At 58.7% G+C, this 24,583-nt stretch overlaps 8 protein-coding genes across 8 annotated transcripts; 5 read left to right on the top strand and 3 right to left on the bottom strand.

Annotated features, from left to right (window-relative positions):
* Nucleotides 1-3,328: 3,328 nt before the first annotated feature.
* On the top strand, nucleotides 3,329-5,222 carry PLICBS_001448 (uncharacterized protein; the record flags this gene model as incomplete). The annotated part of the gene is made up of 4 exons (XM_065599832.1): nucleotides 3,329-3,349; nucleotides 3,405-4,034; nucleotides 4,087-4,854; nucleotides 4,914-5,222. 4 exons carry the CDS (start codon nucleotides 3,329-3,331, stop codon nucleotides 5,220-5,222), a joined length of 1,728 nt encoding a protein of 575 aa, XP_065455904.1.
* Nucleotides 5,223-5,928: 706 nt separating this feature from the next.
* Nucleotides 5,929-7,227, top strand: PLICBS_001447 (uncharacterized protein; the record flags this gene model as incomplete). Its single annotated transcript, XM_018317483.1, has 1 exon — nucleotides 5,929-7,227. One exon carries the CDS (start codon nucleotides 5,929-5,931, stop codon nucleotides 7,225-7,227), a length of 1,299 nt encoding a protein of 432 aa, XP_018183008.1.
* A 1,775-nt stretch (nucleotides 7,228-9,002) lies between these two features.
* On the top strand, nucleotides 9,003-9,759 carry PLICBS_001446 (uncharacterized protein; the record flags this gene model as incomplete). The annotated part of the gene is made up of 3 exons (XM_065599831.1): nucleotides 9,003-9,183; nucleotides 9,282-9,454; nucleotides 9,550-9,759. The coding sequence occupies 3 exons, from the start codon at nucleotides 9,003-9,005 to the stop codon at nucleotides 9,757-9,759; spliced, it is 564 nt and encodes a 187-aa protein (XP_065455903.1).
* A 778-nt stretch (nucleotides 9,760-10,537) lies between these two features.
* PLICBS_001445 (uncharacterized protein) lies at nucleotides 10,538-11,258 on the top strand (the record flags this gene model as incomplete). The annotated part of the gene is made up of 2 exons (XM_065599830.1): nucleotides 10,538-10,734; nucleotides 10,994-11,258. The coding sequence occupies 2 exons, from the start codon at nucleotides 10,538-10,540 to the stop codon at nucleotides 11,256-11,258; spliced, it is 462 nt and encodes a 153-aa protein (XP_065455902.1).
* A 221-nt stretch (nucleotides 11,259-11,479) lies between these two features.
* Nucleotides 11,480-13,079, bottom strand: PLICBS_001444 (uncharacterized protein; the record flags this gene model as incomplete). The annotated part of the gene is made up of 4 exons (XM_018317486.1): nucleotides 11,480-11,527; nucleotides 11,600-12,817; nucleotides 12,874-12,926; nucleotides 13,001-13,079. 4 exons carry the CDS (start codon nucleotides 13,077-13,079, stop codon nucleotides 11,480-11,482), a joined length of 1,398 nt encoding a protein of 465 aa, XP_018183011.1.
* A 489-nt stretch (nucleotides 13,080-13,568) lies between these two features.
* Nucleotides 13,569-14,726, top strand: PLICBS_001443 (surf-like protein; the record flags this gene model as incomplete). The annotated part of the gene is made up of 4 exons (XM_018317487.1): nucleotides 13,569-13,803; nucleotides 13,884-14,393; nucleotides 14,466-14,571; nucleotides 14,627-14,726. The coding sequence occupies 4 exons, from the start codon at nucleotides 13,569-13,571 to the stop codon at nucleotides 14,724-14,726; spliced, it is 951 nt and encodes a 316-aa protein (XP_018183012.1).
* A 238-nt stretch (nucleotides 14,727-14,964) lies between these two features.
* PLICBS_001442 (uncharacterized protein) lies at nucleotides 14,965-16,326 on the bottom strand (the record flags this gene model as incomplete). The annotated part of the gene is made up of 2 exons (XM_018317488.1): nucleotides 14,965-15,517; nucleotides 15,572-16,326. 2 exons carry the CDS (start codon nucleotides 16,324-16,326, stop codon nucleotides 14,965-14,967), a joined length of 1,308 nt encoding a protein of 435 aa, XP_018183013.1.
* A 5,244-nt stretch (nucleotides 16,327-21,570) lies between these two features.
* On the bottom strand, nucleotides 21,571-22,974 carry PLICBS_001441 (uncharacterized protein; the record flags this gene model as incomplete). The annotated part of the gene is made up of 3 exons (XM_065599829.1): nucleotides 21,571-21,618; nucleotides 21,696-22,034; nucleotides 22,117-22,974. 3 exons carry the CDS (start codon nucleotides 22,972-22,974, stop codon nucleotides 21,571-21,573), a joined length of 1,245 nt encoding a protein of 414 aa, XP_065455901.1.
* Nucleotides 22,975-24,583: the final 1,609 nt, after the last annotated feature.

Here is a 24,583-nt window from a genome sequence, read left to right as displayed (position 1 = left end):
CGACAAGCTGAAACAAAAGAGTGTGCCCCTGTGCTGTACTTTCACGGGCACTGCGGACTTCGTAGACGGGCCAAATCTCATGCCTTGATGGAGATCCGCCTCCGGCCCAAGGAAGCTTGATGCTGCTTGTGTGCCGTTTCCTTGTCCAAGCAACCGATATGGTTCTATTGTACGCCGGAAATCTTCATGGTTACATGAGTGCTGTTCCATGACGTCGAGAAACTGCCGAGGCAGACTGCACGCATGTGTTTGGTGATGTCGTCAGCCTAAGACATCACAGCCAGTCGATGAAGCATCGTGTCGGCAAAAAAGGAACAACTCGCTAGTGCAAGTAAGGCTTGAGGCCGGATGGGATGGAGTCCGTGCAAACACCTGTAGGCATCGTCAACCTCGGCAACTCGCCCCTCATACTAGCGCGACGAAGCGACTCTTGAGGGCTGCCGCGAAATGCAACGCCGTGGAATGGGGAGAGCCCGGAAGTATCACGGAGATAGGTAGCTGGCGAACAGCTGGTATCATGTCGGGTCTGCTCCTGCGGCCGGCCTATTGAAAAGGCCTGTCACTTATCGCATGCGAGGAGAATCTTGCGGTGTGTAAAGCCGATCATCCCGGTGACGACGGGCTCAGTATAGTGGTGCCTCGGCCGATGCCTGCGGAAAGGCGCGGTATCGCGGGGCATGAAGGCAAGCCAGGTTGGCGATCCTTCAGCTGGAGGCATTGAAGAGTTTGTTTTGCTCGAGGGCGTGGGTGGCTCGGGTGGGCTGCTTTCGCATGACCTGGGTGAAATGGCTTACACTCGTATTATGTATGTGGGGAGCCGTTTTGAGCAGCGAGCAGGTAGATCCCTGATGAGCCGCCGGCTGTTGCGGCTGTCTCGGGGGACGCTGTCAACAACGATGAAGGAACTAAATTGTATCACCGAGCATTACGAGCCACTTAGGGTCCCTACCTTGCTGCAGTGCCTGAGGTATTGCCCAAGAGAGGCCTGGCAGCTACACCTGGCAAACGAAATGCATGCATCGGAGGTAAGTTGGGTGCGACGGAAGGAGCAGGCAGGGAGACCCTCGAATGCACCTTCCGTTCGGTAGCTCACCAGACCCTGAACCAGAACCTGGACCCGGACCTGGACATGGACCTGGGCTGCCGGAGTATTACGTACCACTGCGGTACTTCGCACTTCCTGCGCATCCCGCGAAAACTTCCCGACGTCCCCCACCCCGGAAGACACAAAGTCCTTAGAGTTTCGATCTGCTCCACCACCTCCCATCCCCGATGAGCGAAGCACTCACGCATGTCGCTGGAGTCGCCGTCACGGCACCCATGCCGCCAGCGCGACGTCACATTTTTGACATGTCCGTTCTGAAGCGTATGGCCTGACTTTGGAACCCAACATCAGCTGGACGAGGAGGCCGGAAAGACAATCTCGCAGCACCACCTCCATCCCCGCCTCCGTCACCGTTGACAGCCGTCACGGCTCAAGGACCTCTGCAGTTCCAATGAACCCCCGGAGTTCGGCCACTGATGGCTATAGGCGATGGCAGTCTCAATGAAATGGAGTCGCCAGCGATTTCCCCGCGGTGGATGTTACCTTACGTTGGCCATTGTCCATCCACCCATTCCTCAAAATGAACGCGCGCACCATACGTCGCTCTGGTGCACAAAGGCGACAACGATGCCACCTTGTCGCGTGGGGTTTCACTGTTTCGCATCTCTAACTGCGCTTGGGTTAGCTTGCTAGCCGCCGCCTCCTTACGCCCGCTGCCAAGTCCATGCGTCCGACGCAGGCAGTCTGGCATACTAGCTCATCAGTGGGACACGCTGCCGGAACAAGGACCGGACAAAGCCATGACACAGACATGGCAAGGTTGCGCGAGAGCTTTTGGTTCGGCTCGACGCATGGCATGAACCAAGATTCCACAACGCTCTCAGATCGACGGCACCACAGCTCCCCGTCCCGGCGCCTGGGGACCCAATCCAGCTTGCTCCCAGACTGTCGGGCACTCCCCGACACAGACGCAGGTGCCGTCTGCCACTTCCGGCCCTGGACGTACATAGAAAGGTGCTCGCACCAGGGCAAAGTCCGAGCGCTCGAGGTTGCCCTCTCATAGGGCGGCCGTCGAGGATGGCGCCAGACTTTCCGGAACTTGACCCGTCGACTCGGTATGGAACAGCGGAGGCGACCTTGACACCAAATAACGTGATGCTGGAGGATGGGGGGTTCGCTGTGGGCCCTACCCTTGTTCACTGCCGGTCGATCATCCTGCTTCACATGCGCGGTGCTGTGACGGAGCCTCAGCTGCCTTGCGGTGGAGGCGGTGGGTTCCCGACTTGACACTGACACGCGACAAGCTGATCGCGCCATGTCATTGTTTGGCAGAAATTCCTTCGTCAGCAAGCAAGGTTCGATCCTGATCACTGCGGAAGGCAGGTGGAAATGGCAGCAGGCGCGCCTCCGGGGGGTCGGCATCTTCCGAGCCTCCGAGGCGGCCACGGAGGTAATGTTTCGTCGGCCGGCAACAACCCCTGGTCGGTCGAGTTGACGACGACTACGTACGGACCTACAAATGTCTCGCGCGCAGGCCGCCGTGAACGCCACCGTGAGCCCAGGCCTCCCTGTTGACGATGGCGATCGGCTCCCAAGTCGTGAGTGGCTGGCTCTTCTGCCCTCGAACGGAGCGGGCGTAACCATCACTTGCGGACCGTGTCTGCGACGACGCTAGTTCATCACGCTTCTGCTGGTGCCGACTGCCGAGCCTCCGCTCCGGACCTTGGCTTGTCAACAGCGAACACCCTTGGAGGCTCAGGTTGGGGTGTGATGGACCAAGCAGGCCGTTTTGGTGCTAATTCCACAGGACCTCTTAGGCCGCCCCACAGAGCTGTTCTCGACGTGGAAAGTTGACGCTCTTGACACTCGCTCTTGGTCTCTTGGGGCCGATCGCAGACGCCCCAATTGGCCGGATTTCGCGGCCATTACATTTGTGGCTCGGAAAGTAACGACGCCTCCACGGCTAGCCGGTGAAACGGGCGAGACGTAGACGTTCGGCCTACCCATCGGCCTAGCTGCCACCACGGGCCGGCGCCTCACCTCTCATCCTCTTATTGTTGTGATGATCCCGATCAATGACATCTCACCTCTCTTACGCCCTGCCTATTCATGCGCTCGACTAGAGCTGCGTCGCAAACATGGTCTACGGCGGGAAGCCCTCAAAGGGCTGTCAGATGTGCAGAATCCGCAGAATCAAGGTGCGCAATAGACATTATCGGAGCAGGCCGAGACGCAACCGAGCTGACTGGAGCAGTGCGATGAAACGCGACCGACCTGCAAGCAATGCGCAAGGGCACGCAGGACGTGTCCGGGTTACCGTGATGTGGGCGATGGAGGAGACTCGTCCCGAAACCGAAAGGCCGCGTCGCACGAAGCAGACCGAAAAGCTGCCGTGTCGCGAGCGGCCGCGAAGCCTCTCGCGCCTAAGACGCAAAGCGGAGAGTCAGACAGCTCATCGGAGAGCGAAGGATCCGCGACGCCTGTTCTCATGAACGAGGAGACCGTCAAGAGCTTGTTGCAGCTGCCTGTGGAAGACCTGGCTTCCTGCCACTTCATCGCCAACTACGTGCTCATCCCGCGACAGCACATACTGAGCACGCGCGGCTTCCTCGAGTTCCTTCTACCGCTGCTGAAGAGCGGCACACGGATCTCCCATTTCAAGCATGCTTTTGACGCGTGTGCGCTCGCGTCTCTCAACAATCGTGTGGGAAATGGCAACGAATTCGAGAAGCAGGCCTTGGGGTCGTACACAAAAGCCCTGGCAGCGACGTTTGCCGCCCTGAAAGACCCAGAATTGGTGAAGAAGGATGAAACACTGGCCGCCATTTTACTGCTCGGCTTATTCGAGAACATATCCGCGAAGAGTCTCGGGATGATGGCCTGGAGCTCCCACATCGAAGGTGCCGTCCAGCTCGTCAAGACTCGCGGACCAGCACAGCTCTCCACAAAGACCGGCATGGACCTCTTCGTCGCGGTGCGGACGCAAATGGTAAGCTTGACGCAGATGCGAAGTCACCGTCTTGTCTGACAAGGAGTCACAGATCATCCACTCGCTCAGCACCGGAAAGGCGCCATCGCTGGACGTGGATTGGTGGGTCGACGACAACCCAAACAGCGAGTACGGCGTACATTTCCAGCGCCTCAGCAGCCGGACCAGCGAGCTGAAGAACGAAACGAACCACCTGCTTGCAACCGTCACCAGGACACCAGAAAACACAGAGCTCATGAAGAAGGCCATGGAGAAGTGTCAAGAGCTGGACAAGGAGATTGTTGAATGGCTGGAAGACTTGCCCGAAAGCTTTCGATGGAAGACCGTAGCGTGGGAGGACTACAACCCAAAGTGCGACTACTCCAAAGCCGAGGCATTCCCAGGCCGCATCGACATGTACGCGGATCTCTGGGTCGTCAACCTGTGGAACGTTATGAGGTGCATGCGGATTGTTCTCGCATCGCTGATAGTTCGATTTACGGCATGGATCATCTCACCGGCGGACTACCGAACGACGCCCGAGTATGCCGCCAGCGCCAGGGTGTGTGTGGAGGCCATTGCCGACATCATCGCTTCCGTCCCGTATCAGCTCGGCTGGTTCGCGAAGCACCAGGATCTCCGGGAGCGTGCTCAGCTGTCTGGATTCGCGTGCGGGGAGGATGACGCAGAGAAGGGTCTGGCTGGTTACTTTTTGCTGTGGCCATTGACGTGCATCCAGGGACAGGACTACCTGACTGATGCGCAGAGGACCTGGGTCAAGGGGAGACTCAAATGCATCGGCAACCAGATTGGCGTTCGGTACGGAAACATGCTCTCGCAGGTAAGATCTCGTATACCCTTCGGTGAAGAGACGACATATGTACTGATCCGGTCCTGCAGCTCAACGTTCGGATGCCGTCAATGCTCATCCTCAGAGATCGCCTTGTCAACAACCCGCACAGCACTCCTCCTGCAGACATGGCCAGCTTCCTCGCCAGTCAGGCAGCCGCTGCCAAAGCCGAAGGTACGGCTGCCCCGAGCGCGCCTCCGGGTCCAACCTGGAGGCCGCCCTCGCCCGACAAACACGACAAGCAGGAAGCAGCACTGAGAAGGGTGATTCAGCGTCAGACGGAAGAGCTCAAGAAGAAGGCAGTGGATAGGTCAGCAACGATGGACGAATGGACAGTCAAGCAATGGCTGCAGCTATAGGTCAAGAGGGCTACGCAGACTTGAATGTTGGGCCCAGACGGCACGTTGCGCCACCTCGTGCGCAGCCATAGGGTCGTTTGGTGGCGTCTGCCAGATCTCGCGTTACACCGGGAAAGGGCGCGGTTGCTTCCAGGCCTTTCCAACACGATCGCGTGAGAGGAGGCCATGAGGCAGCCAAGCGGCCCTTCACCAGAGCTGAGTGCTCTTGCCACCTGCAATGTCGGCTTTTCGCGGTCTGCCGGAGAGTCGCTCGCTCGGGGAAGGACAAGACCCCGTCCCGTGGCTATCGGCATCCCAGAGCGTCGCTGCAGGCCTCGTACGAGCCGTGTGAAGGCGCAGGGGCGAGCTGGATGAGGTGGTACAACCATGGGCCGGGCCACAGTGATGACGCACAAAACTGCATCCAACCGCGTCACTACTTTGGCCTCCAAGCCGGTTCCCCTGACAGGGCAGATGAAGGAGACGGTCCGTGCAGGACCATTCGCAGCCAAGAGATTAGACCATGACGGACACAGTTCGGCGTTGCGGGCGGCCTCAGGCGCAGCCGTCACGGGCCAACACAATCCCATATAAGCGTGGGCTTGTAAGTCAAGCACACCGGGACCCAAACTGTTTTTGGAACCCTGTCCTTGCAAACCTCGCAACTCCCTCCTACAACATCTTCAGCCCTCCTAACCCAACTGATACCACATCACATCTTGGCGCCATGACGCAAACGACACCACCCAGGGCGACGGTTCCGCTGAAAATCCTCATCGTCGGCGCGGGCGTCGCTGGCCCCGCCACCGCATTCTGGCTCTCGCGCCTGGGCCACGACTGTACCATCGTCGAGCGCTATCCCGGCCTTCGCGTCAACGGCCTGCAGATCGACGTCCACGATGCGGGCGCAGAAGCCGCAGATCGCATGGGCGTCCTGGACGAAATCCGGCGCCGGCGAGTCGAAGAAGAGGGGACCAAGTTTGTCGACGCCGAGGACCGTGTACAGGCCATTTTCGGACGAAACGACGGCAAGAAGCAAACTCTGACCAGCGAGTACGAGATTATGCGCGGCGACCTGTGCAAGCTGCTCTACGAGAGAACGGAGGAGAAAGTCAAGTACAGATTCGGAGTGACCGTCGACGACTTCAGGAACGGCACAGACGGTGTTACGGTTACACTATCCGACGGCACGGTCGAGAGATACGACCTGCTCATTGGCGCCGACGGACAAGGCTCTCGGGTACGCAGAATTATGCTGCACCAGAACGCGGAAGCGTCGTACAGGCGCCTCAACGCCTTCTGCTGCTACTTCACCATGCCGCGTCAGCCCGAGGACAAGGACAACATGGCGACCATCTGCCACGTGCCGGGACAGCGTTTCATCATGACCCGCTGGCACACGCAGGCGCGGGGTCAAACATATCTCTTCACCATGAGCCACACCGAGGAGCTGCGCGAGGCGCTCAAGAAGGACCTCGAGGCCGAGAGGCAGGCATTCACATGTGCATTCGCGGACGCTGGGTGGAAAGTGCCGCGACTGCTCCAGGACATGCAGACTGCCGAAGATTTTTACGGCCAGGAGCTGGTGCAGGTGGTGTGCCCAAACTGGTCTCTCGGACGGGTCGTGTTGGTTGGTGACGCCGGGTATGCGCCGTCACCGTTTACGGGCATGGGCACCAGTCTCGCCTTCATCGGAGCCTACGTGCTGGCGGGCGAGATCGCGAGTCACCCCGGCAACCTGCCGGCCGCTTTCGCCGCCTACGACAAGACGCTGCGGCCGATGGTGGAGAAGACGCAGAAGCTGCCGCCTGGGTTCCCAGGGGCGGCCTTTCAGGAGACGGGGCTGAAGGTAGGGGTGCTGCATTGGACGGTGTGGCTGCTCAGTGGCATGTTCCAGCTGGCGCTGGTGCTGAGGCTCCCCGAGGCATTCTCGGCGATTGGCAAGTGGTTCCCGGGCAAGGAGTGGACGCTGCCCGTGTATGATGAGCTGGAGGCAGTGCGGCCCAAGAACCCGTACCCGATATGAGCGTTGGGTAGCGCAGCGTTGGGGGCCCGTGGTGAGATTCTCCTCTTAATTTGCCATGTTTCGATAGAGCGTTTAAAAAAAGATTTCTCCTTCTCAAATCAAGAAACCATTACGGCGTACGGAGTAAGCCGTGACATGCCACATTGTCGGCATCTGCGAAACAGCGCCGAAAACGTGGGACAAACTGGTCGGCGTGGCGGATGCCGAGCGCATGGACGGGCCTGCTTCGGGACCAGGGGTGGCTGAACCGGGACCGAAAGCCCGTCTGCACGCCCGGGGTCGGACGTCGGGCCGCAGCCGAGTCGACCAGCACCCGCCTACGTGATCTCCTTCCCGACTGATGAACTTTTTCCCATAAGGCGATGCCGCCCCCCAACGCCCTGCCGTCCTTTCGGTTCCCGGCACAGGCTAGCTGTTTCCCGCTGCTGCTTGTTGGGTCGCATCTCCGACGGGATGCCAACCCTGCATGTCTCAATCTGCAACAGCAAGATAGAGAGAGAACAGAAAAGGGGATTTGCGCAGCCGATCTCTGCCCGAGGGCGGTCCGTTCAGAAAAGTGACCTTTTCTTTTTTTCGGGCGCCGAGCGTCGTTTTCTGCAGCGTGGTTGCGTGGGTGCAGGGGCCGCGGGGCGGTTTGCACGTTACGTGACGGATTTTGCCTGGATGACGGGGATGGCGAAGCTCGAGGCTGGTGTGCGAGCCGCCAACAGAGCGACAACAACGAGAGTCGGTACTGTATACAGGCTATGTTGTCGAGTGCGTTGCAAGCGGATGGCGCAGCTCGCGTGATGTTGGCATCCATCAAACGATGGGCCGATGCCGTACGTATCATACTACGGGCTGTGCAGAGTGATTTGCCACACGATGAGGACCAACGTCCCCGTGGCGCAGCCTATGTTGGCTCTCATCTTTCACTCTAGGCGTACTGTATGTACTGTACCCTCGGCAGTCCGTAGTCGGACTCATGCGGGAGTACGAAGTACGAGACATGCAGACTTATGACTTGATCCTGGCGAAGTTTAAGAGGTAAGACAGCGTACAGGTCAGGATTCATCGGCCAATATTGGTTCTTGTTGCTCGATTAAAGAGTGACAAGTGTCTCTCTCCCGAGGCTGGTTCATCAAGGTTTTGAGTAACAACGCGGCAAAGGAGAGCGCTCTCTCGCGCAGTTGTGTGAAGCCATTAGCGCCTCGAGCGTACTGTAATGCGGTGGCGCTGTGTGCCAGGTGCATCACATCCGTCTGTCCCAAACGCGTCTGTAATTAAATTCCACATGTCTTATGCATTATCGTCGCCTAGAATGCCAGAGACTTGGCGGGGGAAGAAGACAACAAAGCTCTCGACAATTCAGATGACGGCCTACAGGGTAGCCCGCTCGCCACCCGCTTGGCTGTATCTTGAGGAGGCGAAGGCATTGCCCGTTCATGAACCGTGAGAGCTGGCGCGGAAAACTGCTCGACACATTTTCGCTAGTGATGATCATTCACCCGTGCCGTGTAGATGATAAATGCGACTGGCAGGCAGTTTGCGGTTGAAGCTGCCAAACGCTAGCGTCGTGGCGCGAGCCTGGAGTTGAGGTCCTGTTCCAGAACCCCGCTAGAAGCATATCCCGCCTGGGCAGCGCAGAGTTCGACCTCACGACTCGAATCGTAAAAGCGTTCGGCCATCTTCATCTCAAACTCAACGACCACTTCGAGCGCACCGCCAGCATTCATCCAAAAACAAAAGGCGACATACACTTTCTTATTTCGAGGCCATATCGTCGACAGCCCAAAATGGCGGAGTCGAAGGGCCTGGTGCGCGACCTCGACAAGCTGGACGTCCAGCTCGACAACCTCGAGGACGCGCTGGGACCGCTCCTGGACGGCCTGGATGAGCGTGCATCGCAGCTGCCGCTCCTCGACCGGGCGAAGTTGTTTTCTCTATCGGCATACGCGATCGAATCGCTGCTATTTTGTGAGCCACCCGGAGGATCCTCGGTCTCAGGACAAATCGTGGATGCGAGATGAATGAACCGAGTTTTGCTAACCGCGGCGGGCGCCGCTGCATTGCAGCCTCACTTAAACTCCAGGGCACAGACGCGCAGAGCCACGCCGTCTTCACGGAGCTGAAGCGCGTGCAGCAGTACTTTGCCAAGATCAAGGGCGTGGAGGAGCCGGAGCCGCAGGGCCAGCGGAGCACGACGGTGAACCAGGAGGCGGCAGCGCGGATTCTCAAGGCGGATCTGGTACGTCCCTTTGACACAAACCAAACCTGGAAGCATCGAGGTTCCAGTGTGGGAACGATTGAGAGCGATTCTTTGCTGACGGACATGGACGACAGGCGGACAACAAGGCGTTGGGCGCTAAGCTCGCCGAAAAGATTGCCGAGGAGCGCGCCAAGGCGCTGCTCAAGTCGGTGGAGGGCGGCGGCGGCGGCGGCAAGAAGAACAAGAGGAGCGCGGACGACTCGGCGGCGTCGGCGGGCGAGGCGAGCGCGGATCAGGGCGGCAAGAAGAAGAAGCACAAGCAGGGGAAGAAGAGCCGACGGTGAGGGCGGGAGCCGGGATTTGGACTTGAGACGACGGCATCCGGTATTTGGCATCGGCATTGGGCGCAAGGCGTTTCGTTTGGCATTGCTTCGATAGAGAGAGAGGGCTACTGGGTCAGGATGTGTAATGCGCTTATGGGGTTTGGCCCCGGCGAAGGTATCGCCTTGGGGGGTAACTGCGCATGGCAGCACCCGGCAGCATCGATGGAGACGAGCCGCTGTGGCTCCCCGTCGCAGCAATAGATCCGGAGGATAGAGACTGGGGTGTGAATGATACCAAATATCAACTTGGGGAAGGAAAGATGGAAAGTCTGCTCTAAACTGCCAGCATTCTCTAACATCGACTAATAAACAAAGTGATCAATAGATATCCTGGAGGTTGAGGAATGGCCCTATCCATTCTACGTATCTAGGCTCGCTCCAGCACGTCCAGGCACAACAAGCTCTCTGTAGCGACACAGCGAAGACGTTCAGTGGACCAGGCGAGACCCCTGCCCCAGACGGGATTGAGCTTGATCGCTCTACCGAGGCCCCCTCGGACCCACGCCTGCAAACCCCAGCCCTCCCATTGGCCCGCCGGGTCCCTGCAACCCGCCCGGCGCCAGAACGTCCATCCATCGCCAACTCTTTCTCCGGTCTTCCACCTCTGGCCTCTTTTTGCCGCTTGACCTTGACTCTCTCTCTCTCTCTCTCCCGCTCAACGCCCCCCCCTCGACCGCCGAAATCCTCCCACCCGCAACACCACACAGACCACACTCTTCCCAACCAAACACAAGCCATCATGCCTCGTCAACGCTCCGTCGGCCGCGCCCCCAGCCGCCCTACCGCCCCGGCTCCCGCCGCGCCGCAGCAGCACCGGCCCGCGACCACCATGGCCGCGCCTCAGCAGCACCACGCGCCCCCGCAGCAGCAGATGGCGCCGCCGGTGCAGCAGTCTGCCGGCCCGGGCCTGTTCGGCCAGATGGCCAGCACCGCTGCGTAAGTCGACCTTTTTCTCCCCCCTCTCCCGGGGTTTGGGTCTTGGACCGATGGAATGCGCTTGGGTTGGTGCATGGGCCCGGGCAGGATAGGCATCCAGGTGCGCGCGCGTTCCGCCACGCCACGCTCAGCGTACGGCGCTGTTGCGAAACGAAGAAAGGATGGCCTCGGCTCTATGCACAAATACCCTCGCAAACCCGCAGCAGCATTTTCAGAGTCACTGTGAAGAACCAAGGTAGCTGACAGACGTTTCCCGCAGCGGTGTCGCCATCGGCTCCTCCGTCGGCCACGCCATCGGCGGCCTCTTCTCCGGCGGCTCCTCCGAGCCTGCCCCCGCGCCCCAGCAGCAGGCGGCCGTGCAGACGCAGAACCAGCAGCAGCAGCAGCAGTGGGGCAGCAACAACTGCGCCGGCGCCGCCCAGCAGTTCACCAAGTGCCTCGACGACAACGGTGGCAACATGCAGATCTGCAACTGGTACCTCGAGCAGCTCAAGGCGTGCCAGGCCGCCGCCAGCCAGTACTAGAGCATCGCGTGCGGAGCATGAATAGGAATGGGCGGGGGCTAGATGGGATATCGAGCATGTGGATGTTTGAAAGATCTCTGGGGACGACGGCATGAGCGTGCATATCATGGGATGGGCAACACGGACAAGCCCACGGACGAAATCGCCGCTTTTGGATTTGTATTATACACTGTAAAAAGGCATTCCCGCTCTAATGGGACTCGGCGTCACGTTTGACACATCTATCGTGCCTCGCTATCCTCCTCGTCTGGCCGTGGCTCGAAATTCAGCTGCGAAGTGTCTGTCAGTGACTCCCGTTCTTGACCACGGAATAGTGTGTGCATGTCTGGCGGGTTACTGACCGAGTTTCCGTTGTATAGCTGGTGGTCCCTCCGCTGGTCGTTCGGATTCTGAAATCCACGGATCCGTCGGTCCTTTTCCAGTTGAGCTGCGCTCGATGTACCCTCCGTCTCAGGAGCGGCCGCTGGTCTCGGAGCCGCCTCGCCTCTCCCTCCCAGGCCGATGAGCCCTAGGAGCCACATGACCAAGCCCATAATTGCTGTGAAGATCCGTGCAAAGATATTTTGCGGCGCCGCATCATAGGCGGAGGCAAAGTGTTGTACTGGGATCAGAATGAGCGTTGATGACGGTGCCAGGCCTAGCTCGCCGAGGCTCTTGCCTTCCTCCGTCGCGTCGATGGCCCGGTTGGGCCTCGGTGTGAGCAGCTGGCGGAACGTATACGGCAGCTTCCCGTCTGTTCTGTTCTCGTCCACCCACCGGCGCACGTCGCGGAATGGCACCCTTGTCTTGAACCTCGAGCGAATCGTAGACCCGTCAAACAGTCGTACTTGCAACGACGTCATCTCGCCAATGCGAGTCGTTGAAGGGAGCTTCGTCTCGGGCGCGTTGACGAGCGCGGCGGCCACGTCACCGGTGCGCTGGGTGTCGAGGCGCATCTGCTGACGCTCGGCGGCGCGCTCCCGGCGCTCAGCCTTGTCGTCCTCGATACGCTTAAGGATGCGACGCCGCTCCTCCGTTTCCTGCTGACGCTTCTTGCGGAGGAGTTCCGCCTGGCGATGCGTGCGCGCAGCGTCGGTGTCGGCGCCCGCCTCGGCATCTGCCCTGGCCTTTTCCTTGGCCTGCGCGCGTTCCTCCTTGGCGCGGCGCTCGGCCTCCTCCTTTGCGGCCTGCAGCTTGGCGGCGCGGTCGGCCAGTACACGGCGTACTGTTTCGGAGCGCTCGTTCTCGGGTGACGAGGAGATTCCCGCCGCCGCGGGTGCTGGTGCTGAGGACGAAGAAGAAGCGGTTGACGGGTGGGCCGCCGGGGAAGATGATGACTCGGCGGTTGAGGAGGCTGCGGCCGGGGCGGGGGCAGGTGTCGCGTTAAAGGCGTTCTGGACGCGACGGAAGAAGTCATCTCGGCTGGTGCCCGCGGCAATGTACTCCTTGAGTTCGCCATGCTTCATGATAACAATTGTGGGCGTCTGGGGTAGCGGGAAGATTTGGGCAAGGTAGCCGGCCTCCTCGGAGCCGGCTTCCAGGCGGAGGGCCACTGCTTGCTTCTGGATGAGCTCTTTCAACTGCCGCGCCGCGTTAGAATACGGAGCCGGGAATTGAGACAAGACTGTGCACTCACGGTGCTGTCCTGAAGATGCTCATCCTGCCATTGGCGACTCTCATCGTTGTCGTCTGTGTCTGAGGTCAGTGAACTGACGCTGGCCCGTCCCACGAGGCAAAATAAGACGTGGTAAGGGGACACATACTTGTGACGAAGCAAAAGACGAGCTTCTGCTGGCCGACGGCCGAGGAGATGCCCTCCTGCAAGGACCCTTCGTAGAACATGGCGGGTGGCGGGCGTGTCGAGCAGTAAGCTCAAGTCGGCATGGAACACCGTGACGGGTTCTCGGACCGTATGGTAAAGATGCAGGCCGCTTAGGCGCGGGTCCAGCGCTGATCGGCCGGCGCGGACGGTGGCAAATGAAACGTTGGTTCTGGCGGGAAATGTATACAGAGGCCAGGTGCTGGGGGCGTGGATGAAAGTCGAGCCGCTGGCAGTCGCAGTTGTTGGGGAGCTCGCCGAGGTCGACAAAGGCCAGCGAGTGAGCTTCCGCCTCCCCCACGTCACACCATCATTACGAGTCGGGTCCCGCCGCCCCTATCAGGCAAGCGGTGAGCACCTACTCGGTCCGGGCATCCGCAGCGGACCTGTGGTGGGGCCGCCCTGGAAGCTTCAGCGCCCTGCTTGGAGGCTTTGACAGTGGCGGCTCCATTTGCAGAACTTCATGTTCCCTGTTCCCTCGATCACTTCGGTCGGCGGGCAGCACACCAGCCATGAATTCAGCACAATTCCTGCTGCGGAGCCTACGGGCGAGCAGCCTGCCCAAGCACGTCCCCCGACGCTGCGCCGCGCTGCCTAAAGCACCGCTTCGAAGGCCATTCTCGACGACGAGGCCGCGAGCCGACAAGCCACAGCCCGTCGACGACCCGAACTTCGTCTCCATCCTCGATGCGCCGCCCAAGATTGTCCGCGCCGGGCGGCGCCACGGCCCGGGCCTCATCCTCCTCGGTGCGCGCGCCCCTCACATCCCCGTACTATGAACAATGCGGCCCCCCTCGGCGTCCGTGGCTAACTCCTCCTCCGCGCAGCCCTTATCCCCATAACTGCCTTCGCCCTCGGGACGTGGCAGGTCCAGCGCCTCGGCTGGAAGAACGACCTCATCGCCAAGTTTGAGGACCGCCTCGTCCGCGACCCGTTGCCCCTGCCGCCGACTGTTGACCCGGAGGCGATCCACGACTTCGACTACCGCCGCGTGCTCGCCACGGGCCGCTTTCGGCACGACCAGGAGATGCTCATCGGCCCGCGCATGCGCGACGGAAAGGACGGGTACATGGTCGTGACGCCGCTGGAGCGCGACAATGGCTCCACGATCCTCGTCAACCGGGGGTGGATCGCTAAGGACCGCCGAGATCAGCGGACGCGCCCGGACTCGCTGCCCCGGGGCGAGGTCACCGTCGAGGGTCTGCTGCGAGAGCCCTGGAAGAAGAACATGTTTACGCCGGAAAATAGGCCCGAAAAGGGCCAGTTCTATTTCCCAGACGTGCAGCAGATGGCTGCTCTGACGGGCAGCCAGCCCGTCTGGGTAGAGGCCACTATGGGTTTGTCACTCCGCCCTTACACTCTGTGCCCGCTTTCCGTGTCCTTCCTCGAACTAGGCTAACGTGTCCTAGAACCCGAGTTCATGCGGATGATGGACTATGAGGCCCGCGGCATTCCCTTTGGCCGCCCCGCCGAAGTCAATTTGAGAAACAACCATGCTCAGTACATCTTTACATGGTCAGACACGACACCTGCCGTATCGTCTCAGTGTTCTCTGCTAACACACCGCCAGGTACGGCTTATGCTTGGCCACAACAATCATGCTGTACATGGTCGTGAAGAAGCCGGCCAATAGTGTGGCTCGCCGCGTCCAGGTCACCAAAAATCTGTAGAAGCATCAATGCCCGTGCTTCATGTAACCTCCGTTGCGTCTTCGTCTTCATCACGCTCTCCACGCGAGCGCTTGACGCGACGTAGCTTGGCGGGCTGGGGCAATGGCATTCTCAGTTCCTGAAGCAGCTCTCGTGGCAGATGCTTCTGTGCCAGCGAGAACAATGTAACATCAGACCCTATTTGGCGTTGCCTGTACAATATTAGAAGACAGAATAAGACTCCATGATACCCACGAACTTACCGGCCCATAAGTGTTGCCACGTCGCTCTCCTCTATCGTCTTCCTTTTCGCATGTCGCGCGTATGCGCCAAGGTCATCTCCCAGCTGCTCAAAGTACCACTCTGACGCCTGCGTCAGAGCGGTGAGCGTATCGGCTGATATGCGAGGGTTGCGGAGTCCCGAGGACTGGAGGGCCGTCTGTGCCACCCTCTTTACGAAAGATGGTGGCAGAGAAGGGTATTCGATGCCATGTCTGGAGATTCGCTTCTGTGGTTTGCGGCTTGCCGATCGCGATACTTTCTCCTCCACGATCTGGGAGATCTCAGCCGTCGGGTCGCCGGCCTGTGACACTTCGAAATAATCCTGCTCATGGGGAGCACCCGAGGGATCATCGTATTCCTGTTGCACTGATGCGTCGGCTACTAGATAGTCACCCGGCGCCTCATCATCCGATTCTGATGGCGGATCCTGCATTAAGAAGGTCGTCTGGTCGTCCAAACCCGGCGGTAATTCCAGACCGAAGTCACTTTCTTGTTCGAGAGTGGCAGGCCACGGGGCGTCGACGTCAATGCTGTAGTCGGGTTAGAGGGAGTGATTACACCCACGTGCTCCACGGTGCTCTTACCGGTCATAGGTCAAATCGGCGGCTTCGGGTCTCCCTTCAAGATCCTCGAGAAAGCCGGGGAAGAAGTCTGACGGCCTTCCCAGGTCTGCGGTCGGGTCGTTGTTGAATATGTCGCTGGATCGGACGCTTCCGTAGCTACCACGAGAGAGTCTCGACCCTGGCTGCTCGCTATATGCGCGCCTCGGCTTCTCGACCGAACCCATTGTAATGTCCTCGAGACCAGAGGACCGCGGAGGCTGCAAATCCGAGTCATCGTCGTCAAGAGGTAGCGAGAGACGCGGCTGATCAATAGGCAGCTCGTCGTCGCTCTCTTCCGGAATTGGCGCTATGCTAGAGGGCTTGCCGCGGGGCGACGAGGAAACCACGGGCTGGCTCGTCGGGGCCAAGACTTTGCTCAAGTTGCGCAGTATTCCCATGGGCGTCTCCCGCTGCTCCCTAAGGCTCCGACGGCGATTCTTACCCGGCGTGAACATGGCCGTCCGCCGCTGGTGCAGCGCGCGACGAGCCGCCGTGGCGTGAGGAGTCGGGGCATTGTTGTTGCGACGACCGCCTGACGCCGAGGCGCCGCGGCGGACCGAGGCAAGGAGTTCTCGCGTCGCGCTTCGATCGAGGGGCGTATGAACGGAGCGGCGGGAGGAGGGAGGCTCGGCGCTGATGGCTCGGCGGGCGGGCGTCGCGATGGTGATGTTTCGTTGAGTTGGCGTCTTGCCGCCACGAGCCTGGTCGACGCCTCGGGTTCCCGGCGTGGAAGCCATACCGGCAAGGGGCCCAGGTCTCGCGCGCTGTTGTGCCGCAGCACACACGCGTCACGGGCGACGGCGAGCGGCGACAAAGGGTAAACTGCGGTCGACGATTCAGCGATGGCCTCGCGGCGCGGGTCGGTCCTCCAGCAAGGCGAGTTCGTAGCGCGGACAAGATAGGACGCGCGCGCAGACTGGTGATGCAGAAGCCTAGTCGCTCGGCGACGCAAATGCTGGGATAGGAATGTTGGAGACCAATCCTCGAGATCGATACGTGGGCAGTGGTGCGAATGGTGTCAATGGGCGGCGAAGGTGTAAGTGCAACGCGTGTTAGCTCGACGCGGTTGCCTCGTGGTGTGGATGTCTCCCAGCAAGCATGGAAGGCGGCGCGCGCCAGGAACTGCCCGTGTCAGTGGGCGGGGACTGTCGCTGTAGCGGGGCCCTGCGGGAGCCCTGGAGTTCAACGGTGGGGCTGGACAGGCGCTAAGAACTCGCCTCGGGGAGAACGCCCTCTGAGAGGTAACTCTCCTAGTACTTGTAGTTACTTTGTAGCCCGGATGAGATGGAAGAGATGTTAGATCAACCTGATGACTTCCGAGACGTCAACCTTGATAATACCATGTCTTGCGATTGATACGTGGGCTGTTTCCATCCGCCCTCGGTTCCGTCATACTTGCAGTGCCCGCACCATGATGATGTCCACCGGCAACAGTCGTGGGCCTTCTGAATCGCTGCTCATACGCATCGGACCTTTGGGCATCTCGCATTCAACTTTCGTACCCAAGCACGGATTTTCTGAAGCTAGCCCAAACTTCGCGCAACTATGTCGGAACACCACCAGACTGATCCTCCAAGGCAAAGCGAATAGCATTCGTCACGGCAATGGCTCTTTGGGAGCGGAAATTTTGAGCCGGCAACGGCCCTTTTCTGCGGGTGGTGTGAGATGCGGAATCGTTGTGCATTACCTAGCATATCGTAGAATGAAACCCCAACATAAAACGCCCTGCAGGGGAGTAACCCGCGAAATAGACGATACAACGACTTGGCTCAACCGCGGTGGTGTATCCAGCACACACCCAGCATATGCGTGAACACGTCGTTCAGTAGTATGACCCCCCTTGTCCATTCCCCCCCGCATATTGTCCTCCTTGTCCACCTCCCCCCCCATATTGTCCTCCTTGTCCACCTCCTGATGAATATTGCCCCCCTTGTCCACCTCCCGATGAATGTGACCCTCCTCCATGTCCACCTCCCGACGACTGCGATCCTCCGTGTCCACCTCCCGAAGCTGGCGCCGAGTTCATCAAAGTCATTATAGCCCCGCTAAACGAGCGTGCGTCTCTACTGGCCATTAAAAGAGATGCGACTCTTCCATACGGAGTCGCCTTCCCCATTAACGCCAGGGCGTTGAAAACCTGGTTGATCGCGCCATTGCGGTCGCCACTGTTAAACTTCTGCATAGCGTAGTCTATGAGCCATTTCTGGGGCGAAGGTATGCCCTGAGCTATCTCGTGCTTAACGAAGCCGACTGGGAAAAGCCTCGTCAGTAGAGTTCCAGCGGGACGAGGGTTCGGGTCAGCGTACCCACGCCCATGATGAGTTCTTGGTGGGTTTCAGAGAGTTGTCCTGGTGAATGGCCTGGCGTTTGCCGAAGAGGATTTAGGCTCGTCTGTTAACCTTATATCCTGCCGAGCCTTGCATGCTTGCCGAAAATGGTGCCTGAAGGCCATTTTCATAGTCAAATCATTTCCTAAGAGCATGTTTCAAGCGTCGACGGCCAACTGGGTCTTGTTGCCATAAACGACATGCGTACCGCATGTGACGGGGGTTCGCAGCTCAGTTGTAGATGTGGGGCAAGTAAATTCATTTGTACATAATAGAACGAGCAGGTATCAAGACGTCTCAGCTAAAGTCTCACAGGCTATTGCGTACCTGGACGTTGACAAAGTTGTCACCAACCGAGACACTATCTGTGACAGCGAATACACTCGAAACTAAGGCCACTCAGTCTCTGACGAAATGATCATATGACTGCGTACGTCATTGCCGACGGAAGTAGATAGGAGCGCAGTGACGCACTGAAACTCCTACGTAGGTGTGGGTGAATACATGTTTTGGACCTCTACATTTGGCAGAGAGCGCTTGATCTGTGCACTCCAGTTTGCCTCGAATGAACACAAATCTAGGCCCCGCTACCGGTACACCTCGACTCTGATCCAGCTTTGCTGCCCCGTGCTCGTGTTCGTTACGTTATCGTAGCCCAGTAGAAAATCTCGATGACGACGACTACTCGCAACGCACCGGTCTCATCCCAAATCTCACAGGAATTACGTGCTTAACCCAGCGCATGTCTTGACCGTGCCGTTCGAGCTCCGAGTATAGCAACCGCAACCTTGAATGCCTCGCACTACCTGCATAAGCTGAAAAATCGCCTTACAGGAAGGCAGCAACGACGGGAGTGACCTTGCGTCGCGAGCTATTTTGCTACCTAGGTTGGCGCACTCCCTTTCTCCATGACGTAGAACATGCACGACGACATCTGGACACAAAAACGAGACAGCGAATAGTGAGACCTCTCCTACTGCTCATCTAAGTGACTGCCTCGTGCTCAAGGGTAGTAGCCAACATTTTTCCGATCATTGAGAAATTCGAGCAGTCCCTCTCTAAACTTCTCGGTCGAACCTCCGCTCGAGTACGTTAAGGCATGGAGGCCAATCACATTCCAGGTATACTTGTCGCTAATCTCGGTCAAAAAGATGTTAACTGCGCACTCCTTGTATCCGTTCCCGAAGATTATCACGGCATCATCAACAGCCAATCGGATCTCGGGGTCCAACTTCCGGTAGACCTCTTCCAGGCAAGACGTCTCGTCACCTTGGAGTTCAGTTAGCATCCACCTTGTCAGGCCGAAACGAATGGCATGCCATACGTCGATCAAGAGTGCGTTCGTCAGTTCCACGACGCCGTCGCCCACGGGGCCACACCCGCCCCGTTTTCATGAACATCTCCTTTCTCCATACATCATGTGGGGATTCGCGCGTAGGCATGACTGTTTGACGGAATAGAGATCCAAGAGAAAGTAGTCGAGATGGTTCTACGCTGGCAATTCAGGATGCAAAGAGTATGCAAACATCTTGGGATCACCAGACGTGCAGCCATGGTCGCATGCGGCCTTTAGTAGTTCTAGTCCGCCCGGTTGTGCTCAAACGAACTCTTGACATCAACTCGTCAGTAAGTTTGGCAGCCGTTGAAACGCAGCCGTGCTGTTTATTGTGACTTGCATGGGCACGATTTATCCCACCACCCGCTGGGCAGGGCGTTGTCTCTCAGGAGGCATGCCCAAACCACCGTGCGCCGATGCCGCGCTGATTCGAAAAGCCTGCTTTTAGGAGCACGAGCCACAGATGGAGAAGCTCCAGTAGCATACACAAGGGCGCAATTCACAGGCGCCTCGGTTATTCAAACGGCCATACGGCCCTCCCGGAACATCGTTCAGGCCCTTCAACAGGCTGCATATTGCTGAAACCGACCACGGCCCGCACCGCGAAACGAGACCTTGTCGCCACGCGTCTGCCACATTTTTCTCAATAATCGAGAGCAGGTGCCTCCCTGTGGCCTGCTTCCGCGTATCGCCTTGGTTGGGCACTGCGCGCTGACAGCTGCGACTTCTGATATCGTCACGCGTGACGCGGCTTACGAGGGAGGTGTTGCAACTGAGATAGAAAAATAACATGCGCGAGAATATGTTCAGTAGAAGGAATCCTGTGACGGTTGCACACGCATCGTGAAATGGGCGGAAATGGCTATGACAACGAGAGACGTGTCAAGCGCGACGAGTTCAGGTCAATGGACAAATATGAAGAGGGCGCTTTGTGAATTCCAACTAAAATCGCGCAATAAACGATTCAGTCTTAAGGAAACAAACTCTCTACATTGCGACCCATTCTCTCGCCTGGCTGCCTTCCAGTACTTGGCGCAACGTCACTTTCCTGCCAAGGGGATGTCTGAATGAACCATGCTCAAAGTGGACATCAGGAGATTTGGACTGTTCTCCCCATGTAGTCTCATCACGCGCGTTTTCGAAGTCCGATTTTCTCGTGTCTGATGAACGCGAGAAGCTCAGTCCGATAGTCTTCTGCACTTAGTTGCAACACAGTAAGCGAGAGCCACATTTTCCCAATCTCCGAGATCTCCTGCGTAGAGTTGCGTCGGACGAATTCTAAAAAGATGCGATCCGCTCCTGCTTTGTCGCCATAATAGAATCTTGCTACGGCACGGTCTACAGCCGCTCGAGCTTGTTCGGTCAAGCTACGAAATAGGCTGTAGTACATGTAAGGATTCTCTCGAAGGGCGCGAGTTTCCGCCTGAATCATATTGATGTAGGCGGTCGTCGTTTCACAACGTCGACTCTCTGAGGGGCCTGGGTACCGGGGATCGTTAAGCTGTCTGCTGTGTACTCGGATGGATTTAGATCATCTGTCAAGCGTTCCGGGGGAACATTGGCTTACTGCCAGGTTAGGGTCGAGCCAGGAGGGCCATGAGATCGCCCTGGGATATCTTGACCGGAGGCATCGTGATTGACGCCAGGTGGCGACGTGTGGAAGCCGTTTTGAGTCTCAGTCAGCTAGCCGATGGATGGCCCGAGGAAGAAGTCAGATTTGACCGGTTTATGTTAGGGGTGGTGGTGTGCCTTTACGACTTGATAGACCGCACGCTCAGAAGTCTCCAGGCGACCTTACGTACAACCTGGGAGGCGTCAAGTGGGCGAGAGAGCATCAGGGTACTGATGTCAATCCAGACAGGGTATTTTGCCTCTTGAGTCAAGTCCGAATCCTCTGGACAAGACTCGAGGATTGCGTTTGTCACGGTATGCGCGAATTCAGACCAACACTAGGTCAAGATTTGGGGAATCGATGATGTAACGGCGCACATTAAAAACAGTACAAGCCCGAATAGGCGTTATAGACATTGTTCCCTTGAGTCACTCGTCTCAAATGGCGAAGAGCCCAGGCCGAGCATGATACCCCAGGCTTGGGCGTCACATCACGCCCCCTTGCCAACATAAAGCCTTGCCTTTGATGCCATTAATGTATTTGATATACTTATCTAGGTGCATGTGATCATTGATATGCGCGCCTGCCATGCCGTCCTTAGCGGACCGCTCATAGCTAACCCTCGCCAACACACCGCCATGTGTACAAGTCTGCCAAAGACCCATCCATCCTCGCCTGTTTCCCCTGTAGCCCTCTCTTAGTGCAACTATAAGTTGCTGCTCAGCATGTTGTGAATTTGTCTTTGATACCACGCCTAATGAGTGCATGTCATCGTCAGTAATTTGGCGCACGCGAGACTCTGGAATCCTGGAAGCGAGGGGTCAAACGTACCGTCTCCGCGCCTCCCGCTATGCCCTTGATGCCGAGCTTCTTGAACAGCCAGCTGCCAGGAACATTGCGCGCGTACACTGTCGCATCCGCGTCGGTAACTTCCGCGTTGAAGAGCGTGTTTGCGGGCAGATGGGGGTTGAGCACGGAGGGCCGACCAAGGCCGATGATGTCGCAAGCGTCCTCGCGCAGCGCCGCCTCCATGCCTTGGCGAGTTCGGAAGCCGCCCGTCACCATGAGCGGCACGCTCCTGAACTTTTCGCGGATGGCCTTGGCGAAGTCGAGGAAGAAGGCCTCGCGCGCAACGGTGCTGGCGGCCTTGGGAGGGGCGTTGGCCATCATCTGCGGTGACGTGTGTAAGTGGCCAGTCTCATATCACGCCCGGTGGGCGCGGCAAAGCCAGGACGAGTCTCATTTGACTTACAGTTGGGTCCTCGTAGGTGCCACCACTGATCTCGAGAAAGTCGATACCCGCGGCGGTTATGTCCTCGAGCTGCTCGATGCACTCCTCGAGCTCTTGGGGGCTCTGGTGATCCACGCTGTTGAATTTGAGCCCAACCGCAAAGCCCTTGGGCACTTGCTCGCGGATGGCCTTGATGATCTCGACGACGATGCGCGCACGTCGTCGCGGTGAGCCGCCGTACTCATCGGTACGCAGGTTGCTCTTGGCGCTGAGGAACTGAGCAACGAGATAGCCATGCGCGCCGTGGATCTGCACGCCGGAGAAGCCAGCCTCGGAAGCCAGACGTGCAGACTCGGCGAAACGCGAGACGACGTGCTGGATCTCCTCGACGGTCATGGCACGCGGCGTGCCGAAGACGAAGGCGCTGATGGCGCGCGGGATGATGCCCTCGCCGAGCAGCAGCGGTACGGCGCTCGGGGCTATGCTCTTGGCGCAGAGGCTGCGAGTGCCAGCGCCGATGATGGACTGCCGGCCGGGATGGTTGATCTGCATGATGGTTGGCGTGCCGTTACGGCCGGTGACCTGGGCCCAGCGGCGCCACGACTCGAGCAGGCGCTCGCGCGGGATGAGATGGTTGAGGGCCGTGTCGTCGGGCGTTCCCAGATACGTGACGTCGACCTGGACGTTGCCGGTGAGGACCATGCCCCAGCCGCCGTCGGCCCAGACGCCGTACGTGTCGAGGAGTCGCTCGCTCGGCAGCCGGTCGCGGTCGGCCCATGCCTCGGCCAGCGCCGCTTTGGCGAGGCGGTTCGGGAAGGTGAGCCCGCACGGCAGCGTGATGGGCTTGGAGATTTCCAGCTCGCTCTTCTTCTCCCCCATGATGGCGGTGTTTCTACTTGGGAAGTTGAGTGCTGTTTGATGGCGGACGATCGACTCAATTCATCGGCACAGACCCAGACACAGACAAAGGTGGTTTGTTCTCAACGACGAAGGACGGACTGGGCGAGTGTATAAGTCGGGCTTTGGCCCCCCGGCCTCGGGTGAGTTGTCAACGGCGCACCGCATCGGTGGTGCCATCCCATCCCAATCCAATTCTCGGAGGCGGCACATGAATCCGGCCGCCAGAGCGGGCTAGAGCTTCGGGGTCCAGTCTGGTCTCCACGGACTCATGGACCACGGACATATCCACCTGAATCGCGGATAGGGACTGTTGAAATTTCCCAGTGTCTGCATTGCGCCCGGCGTTGCAGAGTGGTATCCCGGGGCGGACTTGCGGGTCAAATGGAGCGGACTTTCGGGGCAAATCGAGACGGGGGCGCCACGGAGGCGGGCGGCGCCCCGAAAGGGGCAATTTTCCTAAAAATCGTTCGACAACGTCGTAGCGCGGGGGGGGAATGTGCCTCGGCACTTTGTTGGCGGCGCGATGTCGCATTGTATATGCGTCGCAAAGGTGTGGCTGCCTGCAACGGACGGGCCCCCTATCATGAAAACAAATGCCGCTGCCGTACTTGTGTTGTGCCAAGATGTTGTGTCTAATCTCATGGTTGCCTCATTCATTTTCGCTGGCACGTCCCGAGCAGAGGCGCACGTGGTCGTCGATGGCAAATGGCATCCCGAGCATCTATGGTGCGGCACGCAACAGCTGTGGTGGCCAGTGTCACGTACGTACAGCATTAGACATTGCGCTGGATGTCACATCCAAGCTTGGGCTCGTAGTCGCACTACAGCGCTGGCAAGACATAATGTTGGGACACCTCTCCGTGGTCGTCTGTGGACGCAGACACCACAATCGCTAGCATTAGTTGCGCAGAAACCACTTCGTTGGTCAGCCTGTACAGCCCCGTCCAGTTCGGGCCATGGCGTCAAGGGCCAGACCGGATTGCGAAGGACATGGCCACTTTCAAGTCCTCAGTTTCCGACGTAGAGACAGTTTGTTAACTCGCAGCGACTCCAGGAGCAGAGGGCGATCGCGAGTAGGCAGACATTACAGAAAGACCTGCTCTGAAGTCTCGAAGCTTCGGGGTAGAGGTTTTGTTGTATTAATGTGGCAAGACGACCTCACACATAAAGTGTAGATGTCTGAAGAAAAGAGGAGGTGACACAGGGCTGAAAGACTGAAAGAACTGCAGTCACACATGAAGTCTGACAGCTTTGCGAGTGGAAACCCACGGCAATGGTCTGCCGTAGTGGAGATCCAACTTGACGCCCGATCTGGGCCCAGGATCCCGTCCGGCAGTGTCCTCGAACGACGCCGTCGTTGGCCACGGCCGTGCTTACTGCACCGGAAATAGATTTCGTCTTCGGCACCTCGTCGCCGCTCCGGGCCGAGTCAAGCAGACTGCGTCCGGGCCAGGCCGCCGCTAACTAGCGACGCCCCAGGTCGCGGAGGCGTCGTGGGATTGTCGGTGCTCGCCTCGCATTGCAATCCCTATTTCTGGCCCTTCGCATATGCACGAGTACAGGCGTCCCGCCGCGCCTGGGTCGAGCG

This window comes from Purpureocillium lilacinum (assembly GCF_023168085.1).
Source record: "Purpureocillium lilacinum CBS 284.36 DNA, scaffold_1, whole genome shotgun sequence".
Classification (NCBI taxonomy): domain Eukaryota; kingdom Fungi; phylum Ascomycota; class Sordariomycetes; order Hypocreales; family Ophiocordycipitaceae; genus Purpureocillium; species Purpureocillium lilacinum.
The sequence above is the reverse complement of the archived record's forward strand: the minus strand, read 5'-3'. Positions and strand labels throughout refer to the sequence as shown.